General features: G+C 50.4%; 1 protein-coding gene across 2 annotated transcripts in view; it reads right to left on the bottom strand.

Annotated features, from left to right (window-relative positions):
- Nucleotides 1-12,978, bottom strand: part of MYH9 (myosin heavy chain 9) — a 104,811-nt gene that overhangs the window by 48,193 nt on the left and 43,640 nt on the right. For both annotated transcript variants that reach the window (XM_064283622.1, XM_064283623.1), the window contains exon 3: nucleotides 12,641-12,797. In XM_064283622.1, coding sequence (XP_064139692.1) covers nucleotides 12,641-12,797 — 157 coding nt within the window. The remainder of the gene's footprint in view (nucleotides 1-12,640; nucleotides 12,798-12,978) is intronic.

The following is a 12,978-nucleotide window of genomic DNA, read 5'->3' as shown; positions in this document are numbered from 1 at the left end:
TTGATTCAAGTCCGTATTTGGGCCTATATGGACCACAGGCTTATTTGAAAACGCCCTTCCTTCCTCCACACTAGAGTAGACAGAAACAGGCAGACACACAAACGCACACACACACCCTATGACCCAGAGCCTGGGGAGTGCAGAGCCAAGAGGAACCCTGTCCTGAGAACCTGGTTCCCTGCTGTGAAGCTAACTTGGGGTCTCGAGCCCCTTCTGCCCCTGTGGTAGAGGTGGGGCAGGAGCAGACTTCTGCAATTCCCCCTCGGTGATTTTCAAGCTTTTTTAAAAAGCAGCAGCACCCCTTCTCAGAAAAAACTTCCCCAAATTCCCAACATGAAAAACAAGATAAAAACCAGAGCTGCCTGAGGAGGGGATGAAGGAAACAGGGCTCCTTGGGGCACAGTGTGAAAACCACTGGTCCCACCTTATGTGTGTGGAGCAGCCACATAGATGAGAAAGGCACTGGCTGCAGGCTCTGAAGCCCCACTTCCCCTCGGGACGCCTGGAGCACTCGCCTCTCTGGGACTCAGAGTCCTGTTTGTAAAATGAAAGGGGGAGGCCGCTCCCTCACAGGCTAGCTCTGAGGTTTAGATGAAATGATGGACGAGAAAACACTTGGCAGCAGGGGCACCTGGGAAATGCCTGTCCGTACTTACAGAGCCCAGACACCCCACCACCCCACCCCCACCCCACAACCCCCACCCCCAGCACTCCACTTTGCACACCTCCCTGAGAACAACAACAAAAACAGTTACATATTCCATGAAGATGAATCCTTGGGTGGCGCAAACGTTAACTGCACTCGGCTGCTAACCGAAAGGTTTGATGGAGGTTCATGTCCACCCGGAGGCACCTCGAAAGAAAGGTCTAACAATCTACTTCCAAAAAACCAGCCATTGAAAACCCTATGGAGCACAGTTCTCTGACACACAGGAGGTTGCCATGAGTAGGACCTGATTCAATGTGGCAGCTGCTTTTTTTTTTACTCAGTGACAGAGGATTCTCTCCCGATTTTTTTTAAAACTCAAGAACAGCCCGGAGGCTGTGCCCAGGTGGTGAGGCAGGGACAGAAACAACCTCCCCGAGTTGAGGCGGGCAGCCCAGAGTGGACAGGTGTTTCCAGCCACTTTGAAGGCCCCGGCTCGGTGGGCAGAGGGGGACCCCTGCACACACGTATTCCATCCCATTAGAGACTTATGCTATGGGCCTTATCGCTCACTTCCTCTGTGAGCAAAGCTGCAGGCTGAGTCTTGTCCATAAAAGGCCACGCTGCTCACACAGGGGTGACATCAGCCCCAAGAGGAAGTGCAGGGAGAAGAGAACCGGCCAGCAGCTGCCGCTGGCTGGGACTGAGTCATCAGAACCCTCGCTGAGACAGCACCTCCCCCAGGGGCTAGCTCAGAGCTGCTCTACAAGGGCACACCTGGAAGGGCACTCTGCCCGTGGGATTCGTCTCCAGGGAATCCAGTTTCTTGACAACCGACCAAGACATGGATATGGATCAAGAGAAAAAAAAGGAAAGGGCAGTGTTTCAGGTTGGGCAAGATGCCCTTGTGGGGTGAGAGAAACTGGATGATCCGTGACAAACGGGCCCCAAATGTGCCACTACCAAGAGGCCCATGCAACTGATTTTCCACGTACATTCCAGAACAGACCACGGGAGGGGCTCGCTGTACGGAGCTGCTCCGCCTCGGCCCCCAGTCAGCACACTGAACGCCTGCTCCTTGTTGCCTGGGATATGGAGTCTCGGGCTGCCTTGGGCAAACTTCCAGGCTCCAAAGCTACCTCTCCCCATGGCCCTCCTGGGGGCAGCATAAGGGTCTCAATGGGCCCAAGTGCAAATGCTGCAACATCTACGGGGTCCAAGCTCAGAACTCAAGGGCTGGGAAGGCCTTAGAGGGCACCTGGCTTGATCATCTCGCTTCATAGCAAGATGCTGTGATTGGGAGAAACCCAATGATGTGATCAAAGTCACACAAGCTGGGCTGAAACTGCAGGCCTCTGGCATCTTAGTCCTTCCTCAAAGGCTCCCCTTCAAGAGCTCCTTAGGGGCAGGCACTGAGGACCCCCGCAGTTCTACTCTGTGCTGCAAAGGAAGGGGCATCACATCCTCACTTAAATCCACAGGGACCCTCTCAAGCTCATCTCTTTGTTTCTCCCAAAGCCAGCCCGATTCACAAGCATGAGTCATAAGCTCTTGAGAAGGAACAGAAGAAGGGAGCAAAAAAAGGTGCAAGGTCCTGGTGGTGTCAGCAGAGGCTGCAGATGGAGGCTGAGCCAAGCGTGTGCCTTTGATGTCACGAAGCCCCCTGCAGCTTGCGAGCCAGCCTGGCAGTTGGTGGGCAAAGGACGTCCCTGCTCATGGTGCCCAAACACAATGTGGTAATCAGCAAATGTTCTTTCCGAGACACCAAGGTAGTCCCAGTCTCAGGAGACACTCAACTGGCAGCAAACTGTGCCCACAGCCCCCATACACCCTCAGTAACACCCTGGTTTGAACTGCACCGAGGCAGCCCAGGTCCCCAGTTACGGGAGGGAGAGAATGAGAAGCCCTTCCTACCAGGAACCCCTGATAATAGGACTGCTCTTCACTCTCATTATGTCAGAGAACAAGGGAGAACCCAGACAAGTTCTCTCTTCACCAAAATGCATCCAGCAGAATACAGGTAAGCTTCCAGCACACAGGTAAAAGCTTCCAGCACACAGGTAAGCTTTCAGCACACAGGTAAGCTTTCAGCACGCAGGCAAACCTGCCAGAGCAGCCACTGGCTGTTCAGATCTCCTGTTCCCATGGGTGGGGCCAGGAGAGAGAACGTTCTCCTGCTGAGAGGCAGCTCGAACAGGTTCGTCAGGCTGGAGGGAAAGGCAAAAGTCACAGAGGTGTCCACCTGTGACCACTGACCACCCAGGGCAAATGTCGCCAGGACTCTCCAGGGACTCAGCGTCCAGGATCCATTCTGCCTTGCCCTCACTAACATTCCCCTTGGGGGAAGGAAAGGCAGGGGCAGGATGAGGTCCTTGCCAAATCCTGAAGGAGAACTGCTCAGATAGGGAATAAGCCACAGTCACAGTTCTATAGAGGGCTGGGCACGCAGGGAGCAAGTGAGGGGAGGAAGAAGAGGAAAGGACAAGGGAACAAAAACAGAAAGCAAGATGGACACAGCCAGGCCACACTCATGACAAACCTGGTAGGAGCACAAACAGCCCTGCAAGGGCAGCAACTGGCCTGTGAAGCTCCCCTTCAGATGGGATAATCACGCTTGTTCGAGAAAAATGGGACCGTCAAACACCAAGAAACGAACAGTAGATGCTTTGCTGAAGAACCCAGTGGTTCCCAATGAAAGGCACACGTTAGCGACTTTTAGGCCAGAACCTGCTTGGCTCACTCTCCCTTGGCTTTCAGGTCGACCTTTTCCCCGCCATATTGTGGACTAGCTTCCGTTTGAGAAACAAGATCATCGAGTCACGATGCCTGACTAGAACGGCATCCCGGGCCCCCAGTCAGTCCCAGATTTTATTATAAAGGTCAACACTGAGCCAACAGCCTTGGTCAAGACCAAAGGAATGTTCCCGGAGCCACCTACAGAATCTTGACCTTTATACCTGAAAACCATCAGCTCTTTTTCTCTCTCTTTAGTTTTAGGGAATTTCTTTTGCTTTCACCTAATAGCTGAATTCCAGAAATCAGGAAGGTGAAGGAAAGCAATCCTTTTCTCTGAACGTATCAGTATTCAGCTCTGACATGGGAACACAGTCCTATTGGAGCCTCAGAGCCAGAACTTGAGAGAACATGACAAACTGGGTGGTGAGCAGCCTCACTAAGCAGCCAAAGGGGAATTGAAACCCAAACCCATTGCCATCTAGTTGATTGTGAATCATAGCAACCCTATAGGACAGAGCAGAACTGCCCCATAGGGTTTCCAAGGCTGTAATCTTTACAGAAGCAGGCTGTCACATCCTTGTCCCATGGAGCAGCTGGTGGATTTGAACCACTGACCAGTGGTTAAGCAGCAGAGCGCTTAACCACTACACCACCAGGGCAAAGGTTAGAAGCCCAGAGGGGCTTAGTGATGAGGGACTTTACAGGTCAGTCTTGGCTGTTAATCTGTTTGTTTGTTTGGGGTGGTGACACAGAGACGGTGGGCCACGTTGTCAGTCACCCCTAAAGTTTCAGGTCCCAGGGAGCACTTCTTTCTTATCTCTCATTTCAACCAGCAGAGCAGAGTATGCTAGGCCTGTGGGGTTCGATTAAAAAAAAAAACACAAGCCTAAAACTGAATCCTTGGAAAGGATCCACTACCCACACAGTCCTCTTCTAGAAGGAACATTTTATAGAAATGAGACTGTCTCAGTTATCCAGCACTGCTCTAACAGAAATACCACAAGGGGGTGGCTTTAACACAGAGAAATTTATTTTCTCCAAGTTTAGGTGGCTAGAAGTCTGAATTCAGAGCACTGGCTCTAGGGCAAGGCTTTCTCTCTTTGTTGGCTTTGGAGAAAGGTCCTTGTCTCTTCAGTTTCTGCTTCCTGGTATCTTAAAGATCTCCATGTGTCCTGGCACTTATCTTACCCCATCTCTCCTCTGCTGGCTTGTTTAATATCTTTTGTATCTCAAAAAAGATAGACTCAAGATACACTCCTGCCTCATTAACATAGCAAAGACAACCCATTCCCAAATGGGATGATGACCACAGTCATAGAGGTTAGGATTTACAACACATATTTTAGGGGGACACAATTCAACCCATAACAGAAACTGGCAGGCGCAGCCACACTATAATCAAGCAGCCTCATTCTAGGGCCAAGCTGGCCTTCGGAGTGGCAGAGCAGAGCAGCCTTCTCGGACCAGATGGAAGGTAGTCTCCCTCATTCCCTGCTCCAGTGTCTGGGTGGTGGCCCCAGGCTCCCCCTGCACAACAAGACTGGACTGTTGTGATGCACAGGATTTTCATTGGCTGATGTTTGAAGGTAGGTTGCCAGGCCTTTCTTCCTAGTTCATCTTAGTCCAGAATCTCTGCTGAAACCTGTTCAGCAGCACAGCAACACACAAGCCTCCACCAACAGACAGGTGGTAGCTGTGCACTGGCCAGCAATCGAACCCAGGTCTCCCTCATAGAAGGCAAGAATCCTACCACTGAACCACCACTACCCCTATCACCAGTATAAACCCCAGTGCTGTCGAGTCGATTCAACAGAAAGTCAGCAAAGTGTTGTTGAAGGCCCTTTTCCGGAGCATCCATGAACCGAGGCCAAGTTTCCCAGAGCCCTCAGTACTACCTGCTCCGGCTCCCCGGACAAGACCAGACAAGTCGGAGCTGTGTGCTCTGCAGTGGTGGCTGCAGGGGAAGATGGCTTTGACACGCTGCTTCCTGTGTGTGCTGCTACTGAGAGCTTAGCTCCTGGAGCACTCTTTGCTAAGATTAAAAAGCCCGGCTGGAGGAAGCATTTGGTTCTCACCTTCATTAAACAAGGGGAAGCAAGGATGAAAGAAATGAGTGAATTTGAAGTTACACGTTAGGCAGGGCCAGTTAAGTCAAGAAATGAAGTTCTCAGGCTCCTTTTGTTACGTCCTAAAGAGCACTGATCACAAGCTAGCAGTGAATTGCCTCTCGTTTAATTCTTACAATAACTCTGCAAGGTAAATTCTATCACGCCCAAAATGCAGACGAGAAAAGGCACAGTCAGACTACGTGGCCTTGCTCCACCCACATCACAGTTAGTGACAGAGCCCAGATTCCAACTCAAGCTCGTCCAAACCCAGCACTCACTCCTGCAAACCACACTTGTTCACAAAGCAAGATTCCCCTAAAGCTAAGGCTGAGATATGCCCAGAAATCCCCATTTCTCGTAACCATCACCACTATTTATTTCTAAAACTTTTTCATCACCCCAATAGAAACTCTGTACCCCTTAAGGCAAACCTCCCCGTTTTCCCCTCGCTCCAGCCCTGGGCGACGATGCATCTACCCTCTGTCTCTCTACATATGCTTCTCTATTTTACACAAAGGGATCCTACAGTATCTGTCCTGTGGTGTCCGCCTCCAACAAATGACCTATGTAGTAAATGCAACGCCATTTCAGAAAGCCCCTTCCCTACCTGAGCAGCCCCTAGCTCCTGGGGTGTCCCTTCTGTGCGCTGGCAGTCTTAGGTACCGCCCTCTCTATACTAGGCAGCAAGTGACCACCTCCAGGCAGGGCCATCACGTGCTGCCTTTATCCTCTCTGCAGAGTGCCTGGCACACAGTAGGCGCTCAGCAAGTGCAGGGGCATAGCTGTGTGCAGCAACAGAGCCCATGCCCCCCTTAGTGAGCGCCACCAGCCCCACAGACACACGCAGCACACGCAGGGCCGGCCTCCGGTGCAGACAGTAGGGCCCCCACGTGCATGGCTGGCTGGCAGGCCTCCACAGCCTCCTGGCGGCACGTTCCGGCTTAAGTGGAGCCATCACATCTGTGGCTTCCTGCTGCTCTCGTTCCTCCTCGCCTGCCCTGGTTTCTGCTCAAAATCACACTTGACTCTTGCCTTGAAGCACTTCCCTAGAGTCTGACCAACAGGGTGCCTCAGCGTGACATCTAGCCAGGGAGGGGGACCTGGGTGGGGGGCTGGGAAGGGGCCCTGTCTGCCCCTACTCTCCACCTAACCATCTAGCCAGAGAGAAGAATGCCTTCAAAACTCAGCCAGGGGCTGTTCATGGTGCTGGAATGACTTGGAAAAGGACAGAGAGAATGGGTCCACAACTTGAAGAGTGTTGTCAACGTCACTGAATTGTATGTGTAGAAACTTTTGAGGTGGCAGATGCTTTGGTAGGTCTGTTTTCCACACAATTAAAAAAAATTTTTTTTTTCTTTAAATACCCAGAGGGGACACTCTGCTTCTGTTCACTTAAGGGTGATGGTTGAACAACATAATGAACATAGTTCATGTCACTGAGCGACATATGAAGATTGCTGAAACTGCAAATATTTGGTTACGTATATATTTTCCACAATCAAAAATTAATTTAAAAACCACCCAGGGAAAACGAGGGGAAGCAGTAGCCTGTGGACCACGCCCCTGGGGTGGGCACACGGTGGGGGAGGGTCAGGAGATCCCAGCTTCTGGACCAATTCCCTGAGTGCCCTGGGACAGGTCAGGTAGCATTTCTGGGCCTGTCCCTTTGTCTGTGAATTAGAGGAACCATGACAGATGTGAGGACAAGTGCTAACATTAGACCCCTAACTGTTTACCCTGAAAGGTTAGTCAACCACTGAGAGAAGTGTGGACACTCACTGGCCACTGTGAGCAACAGCTCACAACCAACCACTTCTCCTCAAGCTTCCGCTGAGCAGCAGGGGGGAAAGGAGGAGGGGAACAGCACAGAGCATAGAGTTAAATAGTTCTTGGATTAGTTGAGACCCGGAATGAAAGCAGACCCTGCCCCCCTCCCTCAGAAATGCTGGGAGCTCATTAAAATACCAGAAACTCACTGTGAGTGAACAAAACCTGGCATTCTAACTAATTAACATAGAAGGGTTTTTTTCCACTCTTGCTGGGGAGATAGCTGTGCTCAAGCTAGATTCTTCGACTTGTAGGTTCTCCTGTTAAAATACACACCCTTTTACCCACAGGGGAGATCCAGAGGTCCTGCCCCCTGAGGAAACCAGGGGTGCCATTTTCCAACCCAGTCACACCCCTCATAGACCATAAGCCCCTTCTGCCTGAATTCCCCAAGGCAGCTCCTTGTACCTGAGACCCGTCCCTTCCCCTAAAAGCTGACGTCTGCCTAGCAAAGGTCAGCACAGAGGAAGCTCATCCTGCCCGGGCTCAGAGAGTTCCAAGTCTTCGGCGCCTTCACAGCATTCCAAGCACCAGCCCAATGCCCAAGGCAGGAAGACCCACTCCCAGCCACGACGACAAAAAATTAACCAAACGGGAAAGCTAGGGCTGGAAGGATGAACGGACTATGTCACCACAACTTTAATTAAACCCAAGGCTGGGGATTAAAACAACAAACAAAACTGTGCTGGGCACGTCTGGGCTGCGCCGTAACCATTTATTGACAAATACCTGCCAGCCTTTCCAAAAACACTCTACCTCCACAGTGCCTGCCCCAGCCACCCCAGGCCTCGCGGCCACATGTTCCTCTGAACTCCCAAGACACGTGCCATCTGTTCCACTCATGCTGGCCCCAGGTGTAGGTAAAAACCTGTGCTGTTATGTAGCTACAGCCACAGGTCTGTCTCCTAACATGTCTGTCCACCTGGACCGCCAGGGTCTCCAGTGCCAGGGAAAGACACCAAACCTCTCAGTATTCTGGCACTTTCTATCTCTTACTGCCATGGCCTAATGGGGGAGGGGGGGCACCGCATGCTGCCACACCCTATCCTGTGCCAGATGGCACTAATCTATCCCAGCATTCTTTGGCACTGAGTCTCAAATCTTTGCCGACACAGGGCTCCAGGCTGCCACTACTGGGCAATGAAGATTGACATTCAGAGTAAAATCAATCTGCAGTGCTTAGTCCAGTGGTTCTCAGCTGGGGACAATTTTGCCCCCCAAATAACACATGGCAAAGTCTGGAGACATTTGTGGCATCTAGTGGGTGGAGGCCAAGATGCTGCTAACCATCCCACAACGCACAAGGCAGCTCCCTAAGAACAAGGAATGATCGGACGCTCAATGTCAAAAGTCAGAGGGTCGCCAAGAGTAGGAATCAACTCAACGGCAACAGGTTTGCTTTGTTTTTTTAATGTCGAAACTCTGGCTTAGTCTGACATATAGACAATGTGATCATACAGATAATTCATCATGCAAACAGGAATGCATTTGAAAGTGAAAGAGAAACACTATTAATAACTCCAGGACAAGAGGCATACATCAGGGCTGTACGGGCAAACCAGGCATTCAAGAGAAGAAAGACAAAGGGTCAAAGAGCCCATCTCACACGAGTTCCCAGACAAAGCCACCCACACGCCACCTGGGAGAATAAGTGCTGCTATGGCATAAGCCACAGGCAGCTCAGTAAGGAAGTCTTTTTCTAGTTCTTGGTTAAAGAAAAGGTAGAAAAGGAACTACCTGGCTGTGCCTTTTAAGATGTGAGTGACAGAGACCAAACCCATTTCCCCCAAAACAGGTGGGCAGCCTTCACTCGACAGAGAGGAGCTGATTTCAACAGCCTGCAAACCCCAGGACTTCACTGGCAATACCAGACTCAGGGCAAGAACCAAAGGCTCCTTATGGGGGCTCTCTTTCCTGGTGAACCATCTTGTTATATGATGGGCAGCATCCCTTATCAACGTCTTCCCTGTACCCAAAACGAGAAACTTGCTGCTAACTGCTTTGCAGGTCCACTGGGTATAAGAAGGAACTTCTCAACAGCTTACAAATGTCCTCCGTCCATCAACATGGGCCTAAAGAGCTGCAACAAGTCCAACAAGAAGCCAAAGGCGAAGTGAGACTCTCTCACACTGAGGGGCAGAAAGCATGTGGACCCTTTGCCTACGTAAACTGGTAAAAAGAAAGAGCGAGGACTTCAGGTTCCCCATGCCCACAAATGGGAAACTCTGGTCTCCAAAAGAGGAAAACGCCTACCCATTTGCCCTTATAATTTGGGGCAGCTCCTCAGCTCCAATCAAGGCCTTTGTGTTCCAGCCAAGGCTTCTTGGTCAATGCAGTGGAAACCTCCAGCCCTCTACACAATCGGTTTTGTTCAGTTATCCCCACTCTATGGAGCTGACTTTGCCCCCGCCCTCCAATTCTGTTGTTGTTGTTGAACAAATAATGGACAAATCTCTTTGGAAAGGAGTCCCACGCTCGTCTGAAGAAAGACTGGAAGTTTAGTTCCAAAGACTCTACCTCCTGTGCTCTGCTTTTTGTCATTATTCTTGTCATAATAGCATACCTAACATTGAAAAGGAAACCCTGGTGGCGTAGTGGCTAAGAGCTACGGCTGCTAACCAAAACGTCGGCAGTTGGAACCCACCAGGTATTCCTTGGAAACCCTATGGGGCAGTTCTACTCTGTCCTTTAGTGTTGCTATGAGTCAAAATTGACTTGATGGCAGCAGCTTTGGTTTGGTTTTTGGAACGGTAAAGAAAGCCCACTTTCTTGAAAAATTGCTTGCTAGAAAATTGTTCCAATCCAGGATCCAAGTGTGGGAACATGCCCTTATTCAGTAGTTCAGATTTCAAGAAGACTCCAGGGTGCACTTCTTGCACTAGGCCAATTAAGAGCCAGGAGAAAACTGATGCATAACCTCTAGAGACACAGACTCAGACTGCTCTGGAATCTCATGGAATGTTCTTCCACCAGACTGCTGTAGCCAGCACTTTGAAATAGATTTCCAACTTTAAAACTAAAGGGCTGGCTTCCTCAAGGAATTCTGATAGACATAACCATAAGCCAAAGGTTAGGCCCAACTTCTATATCCGACATACATCATCAAGCTTGACAATGAAATACCTTTTCCACAGCATGTGCAGATGGGATGGGACAGACCACATGTAGTTGGCCATTTCAAACCACTAAACGGGGGTAAAGTTGTGAATACAACAAGATGCATTACCTACACTGCCTAGAATAAACGCCTAGATCGACTACGAAGTTTAAAGAAAAAAGGATGCATGTGTAATAGGTCATGAAAACCCACTACTAATACAAGATATGAGAATATGGCCCTGCATGGAAGTTGGATTTGAGTTAGAATTACATTAAATGTTGACCATATGCCAGGTACCAAGCTAAGCCCTAAGAATATAAAAACAACATGGGCCCTGTCCCTATCTACGTGACAACAAACACGTAAACACCAAAGTCAAACAAAGCATCGCTAGAGCGCTGATGGAAATCTGGCTCAGTTACTCTCCCTTGAGGACAGTGATGCTTCAGTCTTTAAAAAAAGAGGCCACTTATGAAATTTTTTTATGCTGCTAGGGAGTTTAAGTGTCATCCTGGTGGCAATGGGAAGCCTTTTCAAGATTTTTCAAGATTTCATACCAGGGGTTTGATCAGATTTACATTCCAGAAAGATGATCCTCTGGTGGAAGTAGGGGGGAGGGGGGCTCCATTAAAAGTGAAGGTTAAGAAGCCATTAAAAAAAAAAAAAAAAACCGCTGCCATCAAGTCGATTCCGACTTACAGCAACCCTATAGGACACAGCAGAACTGCCCCATAGGGTTTCCAAGAAGTGGCTGGTGGTTTCGAACTGCCAACCTTTTGGTTAGCAGCCAGAGCCCTTAACCACTGTGCCACCAGGGCTTCAAAGCAATAGTGCAGGCAAAGAAATTGTGGAGGCTGAAACTAAGGCCATGGTTGTGGGGTCAAAAAGCGGGGGATCGGAAATACTGAAAGGGATAAAATCTACAGGAAGTGTCGACTGACTTGGGGAAAGGGGAGAGAGGAGTAGAAGTTGGCCCTTGGCTTCCAGGCCTGGTGGCTGGGTGAGTGGAGAAAAGGCAGCATGGGGGAGGCAGCTGCGAGTGAATGGCTGGCGGCTATCAGCTGAGGGTGCTGGTCACAGCCTGAAAGCGATGGTGAAGTACTACAAGTGCGTAAGGCCACTGTCCCGAAGAATACTCAAGGAGTCCCTGAGTGATGCGATCGGTTGAGCACAGCTGAAAGGTCGGTTGTTCAAACCCACCCAGAGGCAACTCCGAAGACAGGCCTTGCAATCTGCTTCTGCAAGGCCACAGCCTTGAGAGCCCTGTGCCACAGTTCTACTCTGTACACATGAGGTAGCTGTGAGTCGGGATAACTCAAAAGCAGCTAATGACCACAACAGCAGCCAGGTCCTAGAATACAACAGACAACATCAGGGGAATACTCAGAGAGGACCAGCGGGCTGAGGACGAGACACCAAGGGCACCAACAGGTGGGGCAGGGAGGGTGCTAAGAGAGCCAAGTAGTTGGGGAAGAGAGAGATTAGAGGAACCAGAGAGAGGGCCCCAGGAAGTAAAGAGTTTCAGAAGGGAGTGGTCAAGATTGTCCAATGCTGGAGAGAGGTTAGGTAAGATGAGCACTCAGGAGTACAAATGTACCAAGAAGGAAGTGAGGGGTGACCTTTGCCTGACAGTCTGGAGAAGTGGGTGGGCCAGATACGCAGGGCCAGGAGCGGTGCTGGCAGGCAGAAGGGAGGGGGTGAGCACACTCTTCCTCCAAAAAGCTTCACTGTCATGGGACAGAGTGAGCACAGAGACAAGGCAGAGGGAGATGAGTGCCCAGGAGAGGTTCTGTGCTCATTTCTTAAAGGTGGAAAACTCAAGCATGTTTCCAGTCAATGAGGAAGGAGCAAGAGAGGGAGAGGTGAAAACAATGGAGGAAGGGGAGCAACTGGTAGAGGAAGAGACTGGGGAGAGAGTAGGGAGGGCTGGCATGAGAAACTGGGAAAATAGGAAGTGTATTTTTTAAAGCTTCTAGAACCATCTATCAACACACAAACATACCCTTTGGGTAGCCATTGGCTTTGGCTCTCATAACAACAGTTTCAGACCTCCATGGTGCACCCCATCACCAGGGCTATCAGGGCTGACCCAGCCACTAGATCAACATGACACTGAGAGTGAATCAGCCCCTACTGAGGGCCCAATGAGGCCACAGGAAGCAGGTGAACGAGGCATGGTGAAGACTCAGACAACTAGGAGGGCCTCTGCCCCAGGACACTCACCTTGCATCATACTCCTGTAGGCAGTGTCTGTGATGGCGTAGATGTGGGGGGGCATCTCATGCCTCTTCTTGCCCTTGTACATTTCCACGATCTCTTCGGAGTAGATGGGCAGGTTCTTGTAAGGATTGATGACCACACAGAACAGGCCTGAGTAGGTCTAAAGAAAAGAGTGGCAAAGAGGAAGGGATTAGGAAGTCTGATTCTCAACGGTGTGAAAACTAGGTGGCGAAGTCCCTGCAGCTTCAAAGTCCCTCGACTCAGCCTGAGCACGGAAGCACTGCCAGGCCCCCTCGTTGTCTCTGGCCCTGCTCCAGCAGACCTGCTGCAGGTGAGGGGCA

Source organism: Loxodonta africana, chromosome 4 (assembly GCF_030014295.1).
Source record: "Loxodonta africana isolate mLoxAfr1 chromosome 4, mLoxAfr1.hap2, whole genome shotgun sequence".
NCBI classification, from domain to species: Eukaryota; Metazoa; Chordata; class Mammalia; order Proboscidea; family Elephantidae; genus Loxodonta; species Loxodonta africana.
The sequence above is the reverse complement of the archived record's forward strand: the minus strand, read 5'-3'. Positions and strand labels throughout refer to the sequence as shown.